The following is a 16954-nucleotide window of genomic DNA, read 5'->3' as shown; positions in this document are numbered from 1 at the left end:
TTTGCGTGGACGGCTTAGAGAATTGGGTCGATGCCGGAGACTGCGTAATCGAAGGTGATGACTTGGTGCGCCGATCTTGATACCAGTGTGCGATACGTGCCCTCGCAAGAACCTCTTGAATGTGGTTTGCAACGCCGACCGATCCTGTATGCAGCGCAAGCGTCGTAGCCCCCTGCACGCTTCGCAGCATTGACAAATAGAGATAACCAACAAATGTCCCCTGCAGAATATCTCGGAATGTTTACCGGAAGGCGACAGATCGCTTGACAGCTCCACATTGACAATCATACTCCGACGGTTTCTGCCATCTTACTTTCTTCTTTTGTCAGATTTACATCAAAGCTGCGAAACGTGCCATCAGAGTGAAACGAACTTTTTTTTTTTCCGGTAGCTGTTGCACACACGAAGCAGGGGCGGTATTCTGTAAGAGTCTACCTAGTGGACTGTCCATTTCTGCGACCGTTGATTCAGCCGCAGCTTGACGTACAGGAAGGTGCCAGCCAGTCTCCTTCCTGCACGTCAAGCAGCAGCGAATCAACGGTCGCCGAAATGGACAGTCCACTAGGTAGACTCTTACAGAATACCGCCCCAGAAGTAGGCAGACAGAAAGAAGCGCGCGCATCTGCGAACTGTGGGATCGCGCCCAGACATGGCCGTCCGTCTCTCCACGCCGCGACAAGACCGGTCGGTCGCGTGAGGCGCGCTCACAGCTCGGCGTTGCCGGATCGCTCGCCGCACTGCCTTTCCTCTCGTCGCATTCCTTTCGCTTGCTTGTTTTCTCCTGGCGTACACACACTAAACATACTGGTTACGGATGCGCTCGGCTCGGGAAAATCCCGACAGACAGGTGGTGGTGGTCGCGGCCGCTGTCTTGACAGGCAGAAAATGGACGACGCGCAGCCAAGTCGTTCGAGCCGCAAGGAGGGCTTGTGCAGTGGCCCCTTCGCTCGGGTAAACCCCCTTCTCGCTCTCTCTTGCTTTTTCTTTATTATTATTAATTTCCCACTTTCCGATTCGCCCGTGCGTTCTATACTCCGCACACCCCCACATCACCTCGGACGCCCTGAGCGATTAGAGGCTGCTGCTGCCTAGCGGTCCCGCGCTTCCGCGATTGCCGGGACGTCAATTATAAGGTCGGAAGGCCCTTGGCGAGCGCTCGCGTGCCTCCAACCAAAAAGGGGCGGGCCAGGAGCTCGTCGTCACTATAGCAGCGTGCCGCCGGTACTACTCGGAAACGGAGGAGGGTCAAATATTGCTCGAGAAGGTGGAAGAAATTCGTTGAATGGTTTCCCCCCCCCCCCAAAAAAAAAAAAAAAAAAAAAAACACGAAGGTGGACAGGTGAGGCTGCACGCTGAAAAGAATCCGGGCGGAGAACACACAGCACGTACAGTCTATGCCACAAACTTCCATAGGCATTCTGAAAGCAACAGGATATGTCCTAGCATCCATGTTGCAAGGGAGGCTCCTGAAGCAGGACCGACCCTTCGAAGTTCGAGAGAGGGAGTAACACTATCCTCTCTCTCTCTCTCTCTCTCTCTAGAACACCGCGGTTTCAGTACTCGTCTCTAAGCTGGGTCTAGCCACGAGCCAGGTGGCATCTAGAACGTTTGACAACGGCTGCACTTTCTCTCTTTTCTCTGTTAATCGAACTTCACGCAAGAGACGCAGCGCTGTAGTCGATAACGACGGTCGGGGCCGACCGGGGCGAGACGCGGTGGAAGGCAGCTCGACAGACTCGCGTCGTCTCTGGTGCTGCCTGCCGAGCGAGCCCCAGCACTTCTTCAGGGTGTATTGCACGCCAAGCGTGAAACATGGCAGGCGCGCTATACGCACGCGAGATCAGCACTTCAGTGACAGCGGAGAAAGCGAGCGGCGGAGGGCGGCGCGTCCGCTTGTCAACCCTTGACACGGCCGCTGCACGGACTCTCCGCTCTTGGACCCTTCTTTTTTCAAGACCCTCGTGCGAAGAGCCGCGGCAGATGAGTCCGCGCTCGGCGGCGTGCCCTTGAGAAGCCCGCGGAGTCCTTGGCCACGCACAACAGGGGCGGGCGGTCCGCGGCAGCGGCGGGCAAGCGGAAAGTTTCAAGGGCGGCAGACGCCCCGCTCGCTTGCTGCCAAACAATGAAGCCATTCTTCTGCTGCCCGCCGCACGCACGCACCACGCAGGTTCGGAGCCGGTCACGCAACTTTGCTGCCGCCGCCGCCGGCAACCCGCTCGCGAGCGAGCGCGCGCGACGCTGCCACGTCCACAACGCGCGCGATCGTCCATAGCGCACCGCCGCCACGCCGCGATATATCGTTGAACGTTGCCAAAGCCAGGGGGTCACTAAATTGGAAGCGGAAGCTGCCCCGCTGCGCGTCTCGTTCGACGGCACAAGGACATCGCTCCAGTTCATCGGGAAGAGCGAGGTGGACAGAGAAAGAAACGGTTAACGTTTCGTAACACGCGCCCCCCGCACACACGATCGCGCGCGGGAGATCGAACGGAAACTCGCGCAGTTATATAGCGAAAGGCGATATACAGCGCCGGCAGCGATCATACGAGTTGGGACTCCCGCGGTCCTTGCGCTCGTGGCAGAGCTTCCACGTTTCCCAACGCGGCTAGCGCAAGGCATTTCGCACGCCCCTCACGAATCGGGCACACACACACACACCGAGCACGGCCTTGCGCGAGCGCCGGACGGCTGCGCTGCCGCTCTCTGCCTCCACGCAACCGCGTTGCACGCCATGAATAATTAAAGGATACCCGATGGCACCTTTCCCCCGTGCGCATCCCGGCGAGGAAACGGAAAAACAAAAAACCGGACTGCAAGCGAGGGACAACTTCGTTCAGGGGGCTCCTTCCAAACGCCTCGTTAAAGGTCGAGGGTGGACAACTTGCGCTTCTTGCGTCAGCGAGAAGATAGAGGGCAGTGTTACGGCGTTGCTCTCGATCAAAGCGTGTCGACACCGATCATTCGCAACCGAAGAGAAAGCAGCAGCTTTGAACAGGCGTTCACAGGCGGGAAGCACAGACAACAAAAAAGTTCTGCATAGCTTTTTTGCGATAGCTGCGACTTCTTTCGGGGAGAGAGCATGAAGCCTATAATGAAGGCGAAAGAAATCGTATCTCCGCACACGCTCAATGCAAGGGTTAATCAAGATCATCGAACGGTACACAGCGCACAGCAGTCGCAGAGATGCTATCTAAGTTGCGAAAAGGAAGAAGCGCGGTACTAAAGAGATATGAGAGATGAGACTTTCGAAGTTCAGTGCCAGAAACAGCACAAATCCCCACGCAAAAACAGCAGGAAAACGCATGGCTTCGTCTAACTCGGACGACGACAGAAGCGTTCGGACCGTCATACTTGCATAAAGGGTGCGCAAATGTCGCCCCTCAATGGCAAAGCCGGTGCAGCGTGTTCAATTATTCATAAAGGCAATCATTCATCCATGCATGCGCCTCTACGAATGCGGTCGACGACTGGACGTTGCATGGACCCGAACTGACCACCGCTATGCGGAACGAAGCTCGCGCAGTCATAGCCGACGCAGCTAGACGCGCCCAATTTCTGCGCATGACAGATGAAGGCGCAGCAACCCGCTTCGCTCCGCTGCGAAGGAATACCGAATTTCCGCTCCGTTCAACGCAGCTACACAGTCAAACACAAAGGCGACCTTAGCTGACGGCTTATGAAGGATGACGGCCCATTTAGATCACGTCTATTATCCCGACGATGAGCGGGAACTGACACGAAAATTCGGCTTGCAGCGAATTGCAGTGAATTCGAAAGTATAGCGCCTTCCGGCGCTACTTTCACTGCTGCTGTAAAGAAACTGTACGCTTTCAGCGTAATCTCTTGCAATAACCACTCAATCCACCCTCCTGCATGAGCGAGTGAGATAAGAGTAGAATTCAGACATAAGGAACCCGGACAAAGCGAAATATAATCTATATCGAACACGCGGAATTTACTGACCGATCCTCACGTAATATAACTCTCACAACGGACGGGACATTGGATATATCACACTCAGAGCGTCCGCTTGGGACATCAGGGCGTCGCCCGATGCTTCAGGGCGCACTTCCTGCGGTGGCTGTGGAGCTCCGGTATACTGCGGGGCCATTGAGAAACAGAGCAGGTCAGCTACACAATCTCGCGCATCGAGAACGCTGTTCTCAGCGACGCTGAGAAAAGAGTTCAAGGCACATATCACTGCCTACAATGCGCGTAGCTCTGTTCTAAATAAAAGGACTCATTCCTCGTTTCATTCCGCCAGTGGAGATAAACAAATACGTATATAACGAACGCACCACAAAGGTTCGAATGTATGTCGCATCGGGTATGTCGAATTACCCGACATGTCGAACTATTTCTCGTTGTTACTAACCACTAGTTCCACTGTAGACCAGAACCTTATGCGTGACGACACTGCATCGCTCCGATGACACGGTGTTCTTCTATAGATACACCGTGTCATGCGTTCACAGCCACGAAAGTTCCTGTCCCGGCGGTGAGTTCGCCAGGCACCGGCCACGCAATTACCGCGCGCAAGTTGCCTGCGTCGACACCTCGACGTTAGGCCGCGAGACGAAGCCCGTACGTACTACATCGATCGCACGGCGCTGCTGTCCCTAGCGCTGCGGTGGCGACCCCTCCCTATCCCGAGAGAGAGGCGCTCGCGGCGGGACATTTCTAAAAATGAAAGGGCCTTATCGCGGGCTCCTCCGGTCCCGCCCCGTGCGCGCTTCGAGCGAAGTCAACAGAAGATGTGCTCCATCTGCACCATCGGAGCCGCCAAGCGCTCGCACGCACACACACACACCTATAGAGTCGACTACAGATAAGGGCAGTGGAGTACGACAGCGGTGCACGCGGGCACAGGCGCGAAAACAAACAGGGCCGCCAGCTATAACGCCAGCCGCCCGCGAGATAACAAGGCCGCTCCGACGAGAGCTCGTCCGCAGCCCTTATCGTCGCCGATCGACTCCTGGGAGGTGGGGGTAAGGCAGACAACCGTTCACAAGAGCCAGTCGGGGAAAGGGGGCCACAGCGCGCGTCCTGGAGAATTCCTCTGGTCTGTGTCGCCTGGAGTTACCAGCACTGTGCTGCATCGAAAGGCCGATATGCAGACGGTTGCTGTTTATTAAACGATCCCGTTCGCTTATCGATCGCCTGCCAGCTTACCTGTTCCCGTCTCTCCTCAGCTTGGCTGTCCCTACACACTAGAATCTCTCTATGAGCGCCACGGCTTTTACCGCACATTTAGGGGCCTTATAGGAAACTGCCCACACATACCCAGCAAATCGTAGCCGACATATGAAGAGGTCATAATTGGCTTATGAATCGGTCGCGCCCTCCACATCGAAGTATTCATTCACTAAAAGTGAGTAAATTCTTCGAAAACAAGAAAGACTAAACGAGGCCCCTCGCCCCTTTTTCATATAATAACGAGACTCAATCATTCGTTCGAACGAATGTAGAACACCGTATCTGTTGTGCTGTTTTCAATAAAAAAAAATTATACAAATGTATGACGACTAGCCAGTTAAGCTGTGATGTTTGCATCGGCTCTAAAACCCACGCTACATCCAGTCGAACCAACCGCGTACAAAGACGACGCGACGTCGCATCAGGTTCACACCCGCGGTGCGCGTTTACATATGCACGTGGCTAAAACGCTTGTGTGAACGGGCGTGGGGATTAAAACCTTATGGTTTACGGGATTTGTCGAGCGGTATGCGCGGATATTTGTACAACATGGCTGGTAAAACCCCTTTTAGAAAGTCCTATAACTTTATGATAGCACGACGTGCTTATCTAGTTAAGGTCATTTGTTAAATGCGCCTACCTGGGCCTTAGTGGTGCCATACAGACGTGCCGTGCACTGTCGCGATGATCGACGCTAACAATTCGTGTGAACGACCTTCCTTTACCACCCGTCACTCAAAAAAACAAAAGCGTTGGTACACGTCACTGAAATATTGAATCCACGCTGCGCGCTGTCTCAAGGTGAGCGCAGCTGAGAAGCAGCTCGAATCGAAACACAAGGAACAAACAGCTGAACATCCTCTCCACATACGTATACATCGGCACCTGCAGTGTTCGACCACAAACGCGTACGATGTACAGTCGACGACTTGATCATCAAAACAGCAGAGTTCTGCAGCATGCATGCAGAGGCTTGCGGAATGCAGTATACAGACGCAGACAGCAAATTTCAAAATTACTTGGCGAATCCGCCACCTTACAGCGGCCAAATCCATAGTTAATGAAATGTACCTTCTTAATTGGCAAATCGGGCAATTTGCGCAAGGCAACCAATAGTCGTCGCTGGTGGATTCTGGGGCCGTATTTTCTTAACTACGATAGATTTCGTTTTCAATTCTTCTTCACATACCTGCCAAGCTGCGAACCTTAAGTTCGGAAAAATCCCGCGGACCCGACACCGGAACTGTGGAGGCGGGACGGATAGTACTTATTTTTAATTATTATTATTATTTCCTGACCACGTGCTGTGTGTGGGATACATACGCATTTTATTAACTACGATTTACCTTCGGTTGCAGCACACAAGCAGAAGCACACTTGGAACAGTAGCAACTGACAAGCAACACGTTGCTTTTAGATCGCAGTTTCTTTATTCAGTGGCTTTGCTATTGCCGATTTTGCCTGCTTCAGAAACTTGTCTGAGTAAACTTTTTCGTAGCTGGCACACCGCCTCTGGTGTCATTTCACCATCCGAAGATTCCCTTTAGGGTATGGTTGGAGACCAACGAGCGAAACGCTTTCGCTTGATTTGCGAATATTCGAAATTTCTAATACAAATCGAATACTCCCTACTATTCGTTTCGATTCGAGAATTCGCTATTAGAATTTGTCGAATATTTGTTTCTTTCTAATACTCGAGGGATAAAAACCATCACATGAATCTCGAAGTGTATATACAGTACGATGGATGTGACTGCTGTTTCGAATGATTCTGCCGCAGGATAGCTGCGGTGGTTGCGCAGGCGCACCAGTTCCTGAGCGAATGCACGCGGGCAGATAACTTTTGCCCAATAATTGCCAGTCATTAATGAAGAATCGCTCTGTTTTACGCAGCCTATATACGAATTTATTCCGATTATTTGGCCACTCTCACGAGTTTGCCTCGCGAAAGGGTAATACCGAGCCCGAATGCGTAAACCTAACGCAAATTACGGGACAACTGGCAGGTATGTATTCGCCCTTCGCCACTGGCTCGAGCGCCGCCGCGGTACGACGTGTAAAGAGCAAATAATTAAATTGATCGTTGCAAGATAACGACCCCGGTGCCTTAATCAACACGTATCGATCGCACCCTCCGCGGGCCTCTTGCGTCACACTCTGCGTCAAAAATGTCAGGCATCGGAAATGCGAGACACTTTCCTTTTCGTCTCTAATTGCGAGCTTCTCCGCAAGAGATACAATCTTTCACTCCGCAGAAAGCGTCACGTAAAATATTTAAAACTATTGTGTTGTTGACAGTATGTATATGTACCTGCGTATAATTACAGATGTGTGACGTTCGTCACCACCAGGCGCGCCGCGAAAATAACAAAGAGCAAGTGTAAATTTTCTTGCGTTCTTCAGCGTATAGGAATGTAAACGTGTCGTGTGAGCTCAAAGCCGAGATGACCTTTATTACAGACGTCAGCAGCTAGGCAGACGATGAAATCAACAATCGGGTGGGGTTACTGAACGCTGAAAACGGCAGGGGAAGGTATATACGTACATGTGAGACAAAGAAGTAGGCATTATACGAATCGCCGGACATGCCACTACTGTTTATTCAAGAACGTAAAACATTTCTCAAACGTCTCGAAAGACACTGCAGGTTGTGTCCCTCTTTTTTTCCCCGCACTTCCAGGACAGCAGATAAGAACGTCCACCAAAGGACAAGCAAGGAGTCCAGGACAAAAAAATTATGAAGCTTCGAGCAGGCAACAGACCGAGCCCAAGTGTACTGTATTACTGCTGCGGCGCGGATATGTTTGATTCGCTCGTTCGAAGGCTATGTTTGATCCGGATTACCCCGTGTGAAAGCTACTACGGGAATTAGTCTTCGTTCTAAAAAGAATAGAGACGTAGCTCTCGCATACCGCTCCACTTGGACGGGCTATATGAGACGAGACACTGCAGAACGGGCTCGACTGAGCCCGTGTCGTCTCGGACTCCGCTGAGTCACACGGCCTCCCTTTGGGAAGATCGAGCCCTTCGCGGCAAACGATGGCCGTGGCATTGCGGATAGAGCGTCGACGTCAGAGAGTTGTTACGAAGCGATAAGGAGTGCCTAAGATGGTCGTAAAGCTTGGCCCAGGGTCGTTCACACGAATCACTATGAACGGACAGAGAGAGTAAATCTCTCAAACACAGAAAGACGATTCGAGTAGGCCACTGAAACGTGACCCGCTCTATATCACTACCATTACCGACCACGACAGATGTGGACCTACATGCACGGGTGGCGCGAATTGCTATGCAGTAATGTCAGGTCTCTAGATAGAGAACAAGCTGGTACCACCTGCGGGCGGTAGCGATAACGACAAGGCGCTAACGCTACGCTAAATATGGGCATCTCTGTATACTCGAGTACCGTGACGTTGCGGGAATCGTGGAAGGGTCCAAAGACGCCCGAGCGCGGTTGGGTGCGAAAATAGGCCATCATATCTTATGTGCGTATACAACGACTCATCAAGTACGATTCAAATGACGAGAATGCGGTTACAGGGCTCAGTTCAGACCCGCTCGAGACCGACGAGAGAAATTTAAGCAAAAAAGACAACCGCGCGAACGAAAAGAGCAGGTCGCACCGATTGACCGAGAAAGGTAAGAGCGTATTGGTATATAGAAAGCAGTACGATCGAAAGGTTACAGCAAGTGTCAAAGTGGGTCGGTCGCGAAGGGCGGCGGAAAAGCATTACATACTAAAGGACTTTGACCCCTTCTCTCCTTCGATGATAAGAGCAACCGACACCTCTGCTGCACTTTCCGGATTATACGACAGGTATACTATATGTGAAATGACGTGTACTGTATTATAGTCACAAAAATATCAATCAAACTTTGCGGGAAAAAAATAATAATAATCACCAGAGAAAACGCGGCGCGGAGAATGAAGTCCGACAGGCGTTCCCTGATTCAGGAACTGACAGCTGCCGAGTGTTGTCGCGAATATGGCGCAAGAATACGAATGTAGCTCCACAAATTCGACACCGAGAAAGAATCTATATGGACGCGTGGCTGCGCGAAGGAATGCTGCAGTTGTACAATACCGATCTACACGCGCTTCAAGTAGGACCAGATGTCGCATGTATACAACGTCTACATGTGTCGTAAAATGGCTTTCTATCACACCGCATCGCAAGTTCTACCGAAGGTCTCGACTGAATCGGAAACTGCATTTCGTTATACTGAAAGCAGATCAAATTTTTGTTCGGGAAGGCTCAAATCCTGGAAGATGCATGCCACTGGTTTTCTGCGCCCCAACGGCAACGCCACGCCTAAGCAGAGCTCACGCTATGCCAGGACACGCGCTCCGCACTTATTGGCGATCGTCCCGACGTAAGATCATGACAATAAAAAAGAAGAAGAAAGGACGCAGGATAAGCCAGCCTCCTGTGGCGGAACACTTTGCGAAGCAGCACCACACACAGCGAGCTGGGAGTTGTCGTATGCGTATATATGCATTACAGCAGTACTGTTTAACTGGAATAAAGCAGCGTTTGGGGGCGACACCTTGTGATCCTTTTTATAACGGACATGCGCTGCAACTATGTCTGTTGCACGACACTTATAGAAGGCACGAATCATTGTGGTCGTAGACGTTTGTGCTGCTGCTGAAACATCTACGCCACTATAGATACAAAACAGCCGCAAACAATGTCCACGCGGTTTAGCCGAACCCACCACCACACGATGCGCATCCATCACCATCGCTGCCCCTTCGTAGTTCCATCTCGGTGTGCTTGTAAAACAGTAAAGATCACACGTGCATACGGCTCGGGCAAATGAAGAATGTCCTATAATCACAGAAATAGCGGCCCTAAGTGGCTTGACGCCACCCTTACGAAATAACGACGGCGGCAATGCGCATATGCAGAACCCGAACTCCGCCTGCGTCCTTATGTGCGTAGGGCTGGTTGCACCCACCAACTTTGTGTCTGCAATTTCTAAAAGTTCCATTTTCAACCTGGTCGATCGGACAGTAGGTAGTTATCGGTTTTGGAAGGACATAGCTTTGCTTGCAGCAAGGTTAGTGCCAGCACTACGAAGATGTTATTAGGGATTTCAACCTGAACCATGCCAAATCAATGACGAAAAAGAAAAAAAAAACAGCCTCATAATTGAATGACATTCTTAAATGAATGGAACTTCATAAAGCACGTCACAGGAAGGCGGGGGAAGTGAAGCCGTAACAAACGAGTCGCACATGGCCAGGGGCGCTATACGAAGATACACGAGTACCGGGTGGAAAAGGACGTTCCAGATACGCACGAAAGCCAGTACAGGCGCGCAGAAAAAGTAACTGTGAACAGCTGCGGCGCCACGCACAACCGGCGAAACAGTGCGAAATAAGAAGTAACAATAAAAATCAAACCGAGGAACGGGATCGTTCGCAGAATCCGGGCGACGCGCCGCAACCAAAGAGCGCCGAAGCTGTATATACAGCTCTATGACGGTGGCGTTAAATATTCAGTCCAGTATATAACTATTCGGCTCGATACAACTAAACAGATGCTGGTTATACACGACCGTGACGTTTCCGGACTCCTTCGCAACACTTCTGTAAGCACTGAGCTCACCGCGGAAAAAAAAAACGACACGTCGCAAAGCGACCGCATATACGGCGCATTTTCTAGAAAACACGACTGCTAGTTTCCTTCTGTTGCTGTCGTCGGTATTGTTACGCGAACCAAAGCGCCTATTATAAAATTATATCTCTTAGCACAATGCAAATTATACACCCGCCGCGGTGGCGTATAGCTGCTATGGTGGTGCGCTGCTAAGCAACCAGGTCGCGGGATCAAATCCCGGCCGCGGCGGCCGCATTTCGACGGGGGGCGAAACGCAAGAACGCCGGTGTCCCGTCCTTTTGGAGGGCACGTTAAACGTCCCCTGGTGGTCAAAATGAATGCGGAGTCCGTACAAATAACGTACAATAAAGCTAGGACTGAAGATATGGATGCTGATTGATCAGCGAGCCACCGTATAGTATGCGTAGCAGTAGTTTGTGCTCAAGCTTTCACCAAAAAAAAAAAAAAAAAAGTGCATGAGCGAGACGGTTCGCAAAACCAATTCTTTGCCGTACATCGACGTTACCGCATCTCGTGACATTTCGAGCATTGAGCAAGGAACGTCTTCTTTTGCCGGGTACGTGTACCTTCGCTGCAAATCATAATTTAACTAGTCCTCCCGCCTTTTCCGAGAACGGTCCTCAGATACATTCTTACTGACGTCCTACGTAGACGATAGATAATCGATCACTTGTGCATGCAAGCGCACATTACTGAAGGTCTAAAATCGACGTGCAAATGTCGCAGTCTGTCTGCGGACGTTCCGTGGCCAACAATGCGCACACTCTACATAAATTTTATACGAAGAAATTCAAGGCGAAATAAGCGCCTACAGACTTTCAAACAAGTGTGCACGCACGCACGCACACACACACACTACACACTATATATATATATATATATATATATATATATATATATATATCGCACTTGAAGGATATATCGCACTTGAAGGGGATCACAATAAAGTTCGATATATAAAATAAAAGTTATACAAAAATGTTTAAAGGGATTTAACTGCTGTTCGTTATACACAATAATTCGATATATCCGGGCTCGATACATCCGGGCTCGACTGTACAGCGACTGTTTCTGCGCGCATGTTTAAAGGGACCGAACGACTTTGTGGCGGTCGAACTTCGACGTGAACTAAAGCTTGTTCATGCGAACAATAAAAGTTCATTTCCAGTATCCTTTCTGTATATACTGCCATCTCATTGGATTAAAAGTCTGCTAGCTGCTTGACAGCGCTCTGACGATCGTCCCATAAGGCGAGCAACACCGCCAGAAGCAGCATACTCTACAGTGTGCCTATACCTCTCTCTCGCTTTTGATTGTTTACTCTCCTCACAATTGAGAAAGCCCACATTAGTGGAGACAAGATATAGATACATACGCCAAATGTCGATATTCAGCGATGAGCCCCAGCAAACTGCAAAAGTGAACAAACGAGAGAAATGCGAGCGCAGTGTTCTCTTTTAATAAAAAAGGAAGCCGACAAACGTGACAGGCGCGCTGACTGCAAAAGCCTACGGAGAGTTGATTTATGAGGAGCGGTCGCTCGCACAATGAAGCTTGTAACACAAAATAACAGAACGGATCGCGGAGCGACGACAATCGTTCCTTCGCAAAGAAAGCGCGATTCGAATGGCAGGCAAAGCGAACCTAACCGCGTCAAACAAATGCACGATCGGCGAACTTCTACAGTCGCCGATGTGCGGCGAAGAACGTTTATCCGTGACGCGTATCGACTCGAGAGGGAAGGGGGGGGGGGGGGTCAATTTGCGCAAATTTAGTGACCTCTCCCCCCGCTCTCAATCTCACAAAAGGCAAATGACTGCCGCGAAATATCCATTTCACCGTGAAAATGCGCAAATAAACACCCGATAGAACATTTACGTATACAGTGCAGATCCGCTTATTGGTTCGCAAAATGCGTAATACAGGGTTCGTGTCCGTATGCACGTCGGCAAACAGTTTAAGCGGGAGATCATCTTGGACAGAGCCACCGGCGCAGGTCAGGTCAGAGTTGGGGTGGGCCCATCGCTGAAAAAACAAACGAGACGTAGAAAAACAGTACGCGGGGCGGCAGTCGGCACATCGAGCGAATTGTGAAATGGTCATTCGAAAGCTCATTAATAAGCAAAGAACACACGTTACAATTAACTTCATTCGCCCACAAAGCCACGTGTAATTTACGACCACGGAGCCCCCTTTTCTGTACACATTTACTTTACGAAACCGCGTGTTGGTAGACAGGGAGAGTAGCAGTGTCCTGCGGAGACGGCCGATGAATATGCTTCTCAGGATCTCAATACGGCGTCCCGAGCGGATGTGCTAACGGCGTGAGTGAACGAAACGAGCCAACCCCGTGAGCGAATAAAGAAGGAAGGAGAAGTTCACCGGTGGACCGATCACGCGGCTGTGAACACGTGTACCAACGCCAGCGTGTCTGCAGCTCGGAGAGCAAAGAACACGAAGCCGGCGGTATTGTACAGCAGCGGCACGGAAAGGTCGACCGCGGGGGCCAACGACAGCGCGAAGGACGATAGCCTTGCGAGGGAGCGCGCGCGCCACGGGCACGACGACGAAGACAGCTCCGAGCGGCTGCCGCAGCCGAACGGGCTCCCGAGTCTGACTCACGGAACGCAGCACCTGTGCACGCGCCTCGGTCTGACGTAAGGGGCCTCGCGCTCGCCAGCAGCATGCAGCAGCGGCGGCGGCGGCGGCGGCAGCCGTTCACGCCAAGATAGATAAACTGTGGCAAGTGCTTAGCAAAAGGCAGCGCCGAACAAAAGGCGCTCTGCACATTCGCTGTCGTCGCGGCCGCCGTTGACACTCTGGGCGAGGCTCGCCCGCCGGCAAGCCAGGAGAGGAAGGACAGCTACCAATCTACTATACGGAGGCCTGCGGGCTAAGATGCCACGTTAGCCCCGGGGCCACGTCAGATTTACCCGCGCAGAACTCCCATCTGCCAAGTTGACGCTGGCTGTACAAAGTGTACACGACTGCGACTGTATACCCGCACCTCCGGCACGACACACTCACACCCGCATACACACACACGTGTCCCCACAACATGCGTGCCTGGACATGCAGTGATGGTATTTCCCGTGCCCCAGGCATCCAACACCATCTGAGAACGCTCGGGGCCGACAGCTGATGTGCGTTCGGTTCAGCAAGCAGTGAAGGTGATGATGGTGGTGGTGGTGGTTGTACGCACGCCAGAAGTCTTCCGGGGCCGCGTAGGGCGGGGGCACGTCCTCGTATCCGGGGTGGTAGTTCATGGCTGCGGGCACCAGGTGGCCCGCCATAAACAGCGCACACTCTTTCGCCGCCCGGGCCTCAACGGAGGAGCGCGAGTCTACGTCCTGTCGCAGTGAAACGGCCGTGAATTAGCGAATATGTCGTGAGGGAGGAGGGGAGGGGCGTGCCAGACACAACTGACCTTGAATACACGTTGTGCGCGCAGTGCATAGACCCCGAGGAGCGCGCGCGCGCAACGCTCCCTGGCATCGAGCAGGCGAACAGCGTCAAGAATGCACAGCTGTTAGCTTCGGGTTCTATACTGCGGCGAGTTCGCACACAAGAGCTGTACGGCTCCTCGCCGTCAGTCATTCGCGCGAGATGGCTGCTGCCGCCTGTTTTGCCTTGCGGCAAAGCGTCTGCGGTCGCCGTGCGCGGCAGTGCACTGCGGCGACACCTGGCGGCAGCGAGCGAACGGCGTCCCATGCGCTAAAAGACGAAGCGTAGATCCGCTAGACCTCTGGCGTCACGGGAATCACCTTCCGATACCGGAATCGTGACGTAAGTCGTGACGTACGCACGCACGCGGCGAAGACAAAAACGCGGAGCGAGGACCTAGGACGACATTTGGAGCTCGCAAGAAATCCGTGGATAAATTTTTGCAATATAAATGCGCGCTGTAGACATCTGGCTGCTACGGGGGCAACAACCGAATATAACGAGAGCTTCCAGAGTCTGAAGAGTTGGTTGCCCGGTGATTCTGCTTGAAAGACACATACCCAACCTGCGGAAGATGGGTCCCCCTTCTTTAGAGGTCAAAGCAATACTCGTAAGGGACAGAGGAGATGGAGCGCAACTATCGAATGGCAACGATACTTTCTACCTCGATGGGGACAACAGGCGTAGCTGGCGACGTCAAATTACCAAATATCTACTAACTAGCGTTTCAACCAGCATTTCAACAAATAAACGAATTAACACAGCAAGCTGGGCGAGTTAGTAACTGAACTGTAATGTTCTTAGGGCTGGGCAGCGCTACCCGGACGAACGACCAAGGAAGAGAGGATATGAGCGCTGACAACTGATTTATTATTGTCGAACAAGTGAATATATATATACACAAAATACACTTGTTCGAAAATAATAAATCAGTTGTCAGTCAGCGCTCGTATCGTCTCTTCCTTTGTCGTTCGTCCGGGTAGCGCTGCCCACCCCTAAGAAAATAAACGAAGCTAAATTAGCTTCATGCATTGTCTCTTGGCTTCATTTGGTCGTTACTAACAATAAATCGAGCCGCTCAGTTCCCTTTATTCTTCTCGGTCTATGCGATTTGTAAATTGTAATTCGTCCTAACTACGCGCTATATCCGGTCGGGAAGGTGAGCAAATAATTCAGCGGCGATTTAGCGATAAATGCTAGAGAAATGCGTTAGCATTATTACGCCGCACCCCTTCGAGGGGCGATGTGCAACTTGCGGTGGCCCGGAGCAGACCACCACGTATTCCACCAGCTTGGCCAGTCCCCGCCTAGTGGGTACGTGTCATGTGAAGAAAACGACAACCTTCCACCAGAGGGCATATTGGCACCCGGTTCGTGGCCAATCTCACACAGTGCGTTTGTGCCATTAATTGAGGCTTCATCATCATCATCATCCTACACAGGTGCCATGTACCTTCCACAAGAATCTACGGAACCAGACTCTTCCTCCTTTCCCCGGCCTTGCTCTGACCCCCGCTGCAACAAGTGAGGCGACGCGCCTCGGCATCACGGACACGAGCACAGGATGCCGGCAGAAAACGAAAGTGTGTGAGCAGCAAACAGGGGGGTGCCTCGACGCCTGCACAAAGGCTTCGCCAGCCATCGCCACACCACGACCGCCGCGCTCTCCGTTGAATTGGCACCGCGGGTCGATAGCCGCCGGCGGATCCCCCGGCGGTGGGCGTCGCGTGCGGCCGCAGTCGACGACGACACGCGACGTCGTTATAACTCGCCACGCGCTTCTCTCCCGCCGCTCTTTCCGTATTCGCGCGCGACACGCTGGCCCGAAAGCTCCTGCAACGCGCACAACCGATTGCAGATGGCGTTGAGTGGGGAAAGACCGACCGGTCTCAGCCCATCAGATCCAGTGTGATCGGCCCGTATAAGATACCAAATCATGGGCGCTTGGGGCTGCCAGCGAAACTCTCTGCTATATTTTTCGCGCTATAAGGTGATTCTGCGGGAACACAGGGCCGCATTGTGTCATACTGAAGCACCGTGTTTTGACGGTCCCCACACGGGTGCACAGCATTGGGTTACGGTAAGAACACTGTAGGACATTATCTAGGACACTGTAAGCACAGACACGTGCAGATATGTATTTAGTCTCCGCCCTCGCTGCCGTATGCGATCGGACGGCCAGCTGAGGTATCGCTCTTTCCCGTATACCGCGAATGGTAATAGTTACGTAGTTACGGTAATCGCAGTCAACCCCATTCCGCCAAACTACCTTCTAGGCACTTCCTGAGAACGTCTGGCTTGTGCGAGCGCCTATGACTCCACAGTGCTGTCTGCGCACGTCTCCCCCCCCCCCCCCCCCCCACCTCTACCTCTATCTCACCCTTCTTGCTATTCCTTTTCTCCCTTGCCCCGGCGTAGGGTAGACAACCAGCTCTTGACTGATTAACATCCCTGCCTTCTTCTTTTATCTCTCTCTCTCTCTTCTTTGAGTGTGTGAGCGCAAAATAACAATCAGTCAATAACAACGCGTCAATTCGTACTGTATAAGCGGGCTCGTACTGGCTCAGATGTCGGTTGCACGTTGGCTTTTGTGGCGTCCTCCGAACCCCAGCGGGAACAATGCGTTGACGTTATTCCAGTATGGAGCCAATGAGGCTCGCAACATGTAGCGAAGCAATGGAGCACCGTAA

General features: G+C 52.0%; 1 protein-coding gene across 3 annotated transcripts in view; it reads right to left on the bottom strand.

Moving 5' to 3' along the window:
• LOC119442412 (ecdysone receptor) overlaps positions 1-16954 on the bottom strand; it is a 149722-nt gene that overhangs the window by 19276 nt on the left and 113492 nt on the right. Inside the window, exon 1 of one of the 3 annotated variants that reach the window (XM_037707282.2) lies at positions 14023-14397. The exons of the other annotated variants lie outside the window; for them this stretch is intronic. Coding sequence (XP_037563210.1) covers positions 14023-14113 — 91 coding nt within the window. The 5' untranslated portion in view covers positions 14114-14397. Of the gene's footprint in view, positions 1-14022; positions 14398-16954 lie in introns of those variants that run through there. 3 annotated transcript variants of the gene reach the window in all.

This window comes from Dermacentor silvarum, chromosome 2 (assembly GCF_013339745.2).
Source record: "Dermacentor silvarum isolate Dsil-2018 chromosome 2, BIME_Dsil_1.4, whole genome shotgun sequence".
NCBI classification, from domain to species: Eukaryota; Metazoa; Arthropoda; class Arachnida; order Ixodida; family Ixodidae; genus Dermacentor; species Dermacentor silvarum.
Note: the sequence above shows the minus strand (reverse complement) of the source record. Positions and strands in the feature narration are given on the sequence as shown.